Below are 6793 nucleotides of genomic sequence, written 5' to 3'. Positions count from 1 at the left end.
AATCTACCTTTCCCAGCCCTACTTTGTAGATCGACGCTCTTCGATATAAATGTTCTTGGGTCTCCAATTCAACTAAGAACTTGTTTAGTTTGCTCTTCAGTCTTCCTTAGGTTGTCGTTGCTTCTGGACTACACAGACTAACATTTTTCTTACTGATGTTCATGTTTTTCTAGAAAGATGTTGTGGTTGAAGCCTTTGACCGAGCAGAGCAAGCATTCGATGACCAATACTTGGGATGCAGAAGAGAAATGGAAAGAAGATTGGACCAAAATAACGTATTTGATGCTGAGAACAGGAAAAATAAGAAACTGAAAAGAGCCTGGGAAGAAGCCAGTAACATATGGATGACCAGGAAGAACGAAATAAAGGCCAAGCTTCCACCAGGATTTAAAGATGATCACGGGATCGCTCTACTGACCTACACGAGCTTCATCAGGACAGACTTCAACAACGCGGTGAAATCGGCAGGAAAGTCCTACAACAGTTACATGGACGACTTCGGCTTCAAGAGGCTCCACTTTTACGTCACCTCGGCCCTTCAGCTCCTGTCTGAGAGTGACCTGTACAATCGGCAGACCGTCTACAGTGGAACTGATGAACATCTCAAGGTGCCACCACCAAATGGAAGCATCAACGTCAAGGTTGGCCACTTCTTATACACATCGTTAGATAAGGATCAAGCAACGGTCATGGGCAATGAGTCACTGTTAATCATCAGAAACTATCCTGGGGTCAATATTCAAGACTTTTCACCATTCACCGATGAACAGGAGGTCCTGGTCCCGGGCTACGAGGTGTTCACTCTTACTCCAGGGAATGTTGGATCGGAGTTTGACTTTGAACTTCAAACGACAAGAAAATTCTGCAGCAATTTTAACTGTGCCTACATTAACGGTAGGTACGGCCTTCAGCACCACAGCTCTGTGCCTGCATGGCGGTGGTATCTGGTACAGCAGCACAGCTCTGTGCCTGCATGGCGGTGGTATGTGGCACAGCACCACAGCTCTGTGCCTGAATGGCGGTGGTATCTGGTACAGCACCACAGCTCTGTGCCTGAATGGCGGTGGTATCTGGTACAGCACCACAGCTCTGTGCCTGCATGGCGGTGGTATGTGGCACAGCACCACAGCTCTGTGCCTGCATGGCGGTGGTATGTGGCACAGCTCCACAGCTCTGTGCCTGCATGGCGGTGGTATCTGGCACTGCACCACAGCTCTGTGCCTCCATGGCGGTGGTATCTCTCTATATAGACACATCTGCAGGTTTTTCCCTCCACTTTCTATATAGACACATCTGCAGGTTTTTCCCTCCGCTCTCTATACAGACACATCTGCAGGTTTTTTTTCCTCCTCTCTCTATACAGACACATCTGCAGGTTTTTTCCTCCGCTCTCTATATAGACACATCTGCAGGTTTTTCCCTCCGCTCTCTATACAGACACATCTGCAGGTTTTTTTTCCTCCTCTCTCTATACAGACACATCTGCAGGTTTTTTCCTCTGCTCTCTATACAGACACATCTGCAGGTTTTTCCCTCTGCTCTCTGTATAGACACATCTGAAGGTTTTTCCCTCCACTCTCTATACAGACACATCTGCAGGTTTTTCCTTTCGCTCTCTGTACAGACACGTCTGCAGGTTTTTCCCTCTGCTCTCTGTATAGACACATCTGAAGGTTTTTCCCTCCACTCTCTATACAGACACATCTGCAGGTTTTTCTCACTATCTGACATGAAATCAGGATAAATATTTCCCGTTTTCGCTCAATTAGGAACCAAAATTATTCTATTTGCCAAATCCCAGAATAATGAGAGACAGAGAATGTTTTCTGGCATTTTTATTACTTTCTGGACAGTGACGTTTCCATACAATAAGAGAACTATGCCTTTAAACAATCTGGGACCACCCATATGATAATGTCATGTCTTTGGAAGCTTCTGATAGGTTTATTGGCAACATCTGAGTTAATTAGAGACACACCTGTGGATGTATTGCAATGCACACCTGAAACACACGGCTTCTTTGTGCAGCATCATGGGAAAGTCAAAAGAAAGCAGCCAAGATCTCAGGAGGAGAATTGTGGACTTGCACAAGTCTGGTTCATCCTTGGGAGTAATTTCCAGATTCCTGAAGGTGCCTCATTCATCTGTACAAACAATTATACACAAGTACAAACAAGATGAGAATGTCCGGCCCTCATACCGCTCAGGAAGGAGCTGGATCCTGTGCACCAGAGGTGAGTGAGCTTTGGTCAGACATGTACAGATCAACCCAAGAACAAAAGTAAAACACCTTGTGAAGATGCTGGTGGAAGCTGGTAAGATTGTGTCATTATCCACAGTGACACGAGTACTGTATGAACATGGGCTGAAAGGCCGCTCTGCCAGGAAGAAGCCATTACTCCAAAAGATATAGAAAAAAACAGATTATTGTTTACAAATGCAACAGGAACAAAGACCTTTATTTCTGGAGACGTCCTGTGGTCTGAATTAACTAACATTGAGCTGTTTGGCCATAATGACCATTGTTACATTTTGAGGAAAAAGGGAGAAGCTTTGAAGCCTAAGAACCATCCCAACTGTGACACACGGCGGCAGCTTCATGTTGTGGGGTGTTTTGCTGCAGGAGGGACTGGGACTTCACAAATTAGATGGCATCATGAGGAGAGAAGATTATGTGGCCATACTGAAGAACATCTCAAGACATCAGCCAGGAACTTACAGCTTGGGCAGAAATGGGTCTTCCAAATGGACAATAACCCGCAGCTACTGTCAAACTGGTTACAAAGCGGCTTAAGGAGAACAGTCAATGTTTTGCAGTGGCCATCACAAAGCCCTGATCTCAATCCTATGGACAATTTATGGGCAAAGGTGAAAAGGCCGGAGCAAGCGGCGACCTCCAAACATGTCTCAGCTACACCAGATCTGTCAGGAGGAATCGCCCAAATTCCACCAACTATTGTGAGAAGCTTCTGGAAGGATCCAAAATGTTTCCCCCAAGTCACACAGTGTAAGGGCAATGCCACCGAATACTAATGACCTGGAGGAAACTTCACTGCGCAAAAAGGAAGAAAAATGACTGAAAACCTCTCTCATTATTCCGTCATTAATATTTACTCATAATTTAAGTTGAATAAAAATGCGATATTAAAAGCCGCTTTATGCAAGAATTATGTCACAAAAATTATTTTTTGGGGTCTGGTCCCGGATCTCCGCACATCGGGTGATGACATCACACACGTTCCTCGGGGGCGGGTCCGGCCGGTGCTGGAGGTCAGCGAGTCCTGGAGTGGGAGGAGCTCAGATACAGCCCGGACATCGCTGATTGGTTAAGATTCTATTGCATTAAATTGAAAGTTCAGGAAAATAAAGTGATTCAGTAAGAAACATTATAAAACTGACGAGCCGGATAAAACCGCCGCCCGGTGTCTGCTGCACGGCGGGATTGTGCAGCTGTTAGTGGCCGGTGCAGAATCAGTCTACACCTTTACCTGTTTGCGTCTCAGTGATATATCCTGCATTTACTTATATTGTCTGGATTTATTTCTCCAGGTGAAAGCTCCAAACGATCCGCCCGATCTGTGCACAAATGCATGAACGCTGCAGGTGAGCGCCGCACAATGCAATGTACCGTTACATAACAGCGCACTGTGTAATAATAGACCGGGCCTCGGCTGATTTATCTTATTCTGTATTTGAGGACACCTGCAACTAATAATTTACATATATATTTATTTCTGCAGCTTCCGCCGCCAGCATACTCAACAGCCTCATCTACTGCGGTCTCATCATGTGTCTCCTCCTGGATGTGGTTACATTATAATGCACGATATACGACAAGAAGCAACCGCCATACAAAGGCCAACAGTGTATTATATATATAATCAGGAGGGAGAATCTACAGATAATTGCTATAATACTGCCCCTATATACAAGAGTATATCTACTATAATACTGCCCCCTATGTACAAGAGTATAACTACTATTATACTGCTCCTATATACAAGAATATAACTGCTATAATACTGCCCCTTTATACAAGAATATAACTACTATAATACTGCCCCTATATACAAGAATATAACTACTATAATACTGCTCCTATGTACAAGAATATAACTACTATAATACTGCCCCTATATACAACAATATAACTACTATAATACTGCTCCCTATATACAAGAATATAACTACTATAATACTGCCCCCTATGTACAAGAATATAACTACTATAATACTGCCCCTATATACAACAATATAACTACTATAATACTGCCCCTATATACAACAATATAACTACTATAATACTGCTCCCTATATACAAGAATATAACTACTATAATACTGCCCCCTATGTACAAGAATATAACTACTATAATACTGCCCCTATGTACAAGAATATAACTGCTATAATACTGCCCCTATATACAAGAATATAACTACTATAATACTGCCCCCTATGTACAAGAATATAAGTACTATAATACTGCCCCCTATATACAAGAATATAACTACTATAATACTGCCCCTATGTACAAGAATATAACTACTATAATACTGCCCCTATGTACAAGAATATAACTACTATAATACTGCCCCCTATATACAAGAATATAACTACTATAATACTGCCCCTATATACAACAATATAACTACTATAATACTGCTCCCTATATACAAGAATATAACTACTATAATACTGCCCCCTATGTACAAGAATATAACTACTATAATACTGCCCCTATATACAACAATATAACTACTATAATACTGCCCCTATATACAACAATATAACTACTATAATACTGCTCCCTATATACAAGAATATAACTACTATAATACTGCCCCCTATGTACAAGAATATAACTGCTATAATACTGCCCCTATATACAAGAATATAACTGCTATAATACTGCCCCTATATACAAGAATATAACTACTATAATACTGCCCCCTATGTACAAGAATATAACTACTATAATACTGCCCCCTATGTACAAGAATATAACTACTATAATACTGCCCCCTATGTACAAGAATATAACTACTATAATACTGCCCCTATGTACAAGAATATAACTACTATAATACTGCTCCTATGTACAAGAATATAACTACTATAATACTGCTCCCTATGTACAAGAATATAACTGCTATAATACTGCTCCCTATATACAAGAATATAACTACTATAATACTGCCCCCTATGTACAAGAATATAACTACTATAATACTGCCCCCTATGTACAAGAATATAACTACTATAATACTGCCCCCTATGTACAAGAATATAACTACTATAATACTGCCCCTATGTACAAGAATATAACTACTATAATACTGCTCCTATGTACAAGAATATAACTACTATAATACTGCTCCCTATGTACAAGAATATAACTGCTATAATACTGCCCCTATATACAAGAATATAATTACTATAATACTGCCCCTATGTACAAGAATATAACTACTATAATACTGCCCCCTATGTACAAGAATATAACTACTATAATACTGCCCCCTATGTACAAGAATATAATTACTATAATACTGCCCCCTATGTACAAGAATATAACTACTATAATACTGCCCCTATGTACAAGAATATAATTACTATAATACTGCCCCTATGTACAAGAATATAACTACTATAATACTGCCCCCTATGTACAAGAATATAACTACTATAATACTGCCCCCTATGTACAAGAATATAATTACTATAATACTGCCCCCTATGTACAAGAATATAACTACTATAATACTGCTCCCTATGTACAAGAATATAACTACTATAATACTGCCTCTATGTACAAGAATATAACTACTATAATACTGCCCCCTATGTACAAGAATATAATTACTATAATACTGCCCCCTATGTACAAGAATATAACTACTATAATACTGCTCCCTATGTACAAGAATATAACTACTATAATACTGCCCCTATACACAAGAATATAACTACTATAATACTGCTCCCTATGTACAAGAATATAACTGCTATAATACTGCCCCCTATATACAAGAATATAAGTGCTATAATACTGCCTCTATGTACAAGAATATAACTACTATAATACTGCCCCTATGTACAAGAATATAACTACTATAATACTGCCCCTATGTACAAGAATATAACTACTATAATACTGCCCCCTATGTACAAGAATATAACTACTATAATACTGCCCCCTATGTACAAGAATATAACTACTATAATACTGCCCCCATGTACAAGAATATAACTACTATAATACTGCCCCCTATGTACAAGAATGGGATCATAGAGCTAAATGTGTGTGGTAATGGCCTTGCTGATACTGAAAGCAGCAGGTTCTGGATCAGACTTGGGATTTAGATGTTTTTGTGCTGTGTGGGGGGGGGAGATCAATGGGATTTTTAAATTATATTTTGCGCTTCTCATAAAAAATGATTTATAAAAAGATCCCAATAAATAAGATCTCTTTTGTGAGTATCTGATGCTTTGCTCTGCCGCTGATGGCTGTGTACATTGTTCTTGTGAAATAAAGTGTTTTTTTTTCAGGATCACTGACGTCTCAAGGTTCCTGTGTCTGCGGCCTATCCTCAGAATAATGACAATGTGTTTCTCTGGCCCCAGCATAGTCCTCCAGTTGTTTTACAATTCAGAATGAGTGCACTGAGGACCGGTCAGTGAGCTCCCTGTGACGGAGGCTGTGGAGCTCTTTTATGTCGTGTCCTGAGCCCCTCGGCGGATTGAAAAGTTGAATGTGCAATGAAATAAAAAGTCTGTAAAAGCCGAATGTGAC

The 6793-nt window shown here is 40.2% G+C and overlaps 1 protein-coding gene across 1 annotated transcript; it reads left to right on the top strand.

The window, feature by feature from the left end:
• The first annotated feature begins 209 nt into the window (after nt 1-209).
• LOC142290095 (ecto-ADP-ribosyltransferase 5-like) lies at nt 210-3820 on the top strand. Its single transcript, XM_075334030.1, has 3 exons — nt 210-894; nt 3550-3603; nt 3741-3820. Exons 1-3 carry the CDS (start codon nt 249-251, stop codon nt 3818-3820), a joined length of 780 nt encoding a protein of 259 aa, XP_075190145.1. The 5' UTR covers nt 210-248.
• Nucleotides 3821-6793: the final 2973 nt, after the last annotated feature.

Source organism: Anomaloglossus baeobatrachus, chromosome 2, assembly GCF_048569485.1.
Source record: "Anomaloglossus baeobatrachus isolate aAnoBae1 chromosome 2, aAnoBae1.hap1, whole genome shotgun sequence".
Classification (NCBI taxonomy): Eukaryota; Metazoa; Chordata; class Amphibia; order Anura; family Aromobatidae; genus Anomaloglossus; species Anomaloglossus baeobatrachus.
The sequence above is the reverse complement of the archived record's forward strand: the minus strand, read 5'-3'. Positions and strand labels throughout refer to the sequence as shown.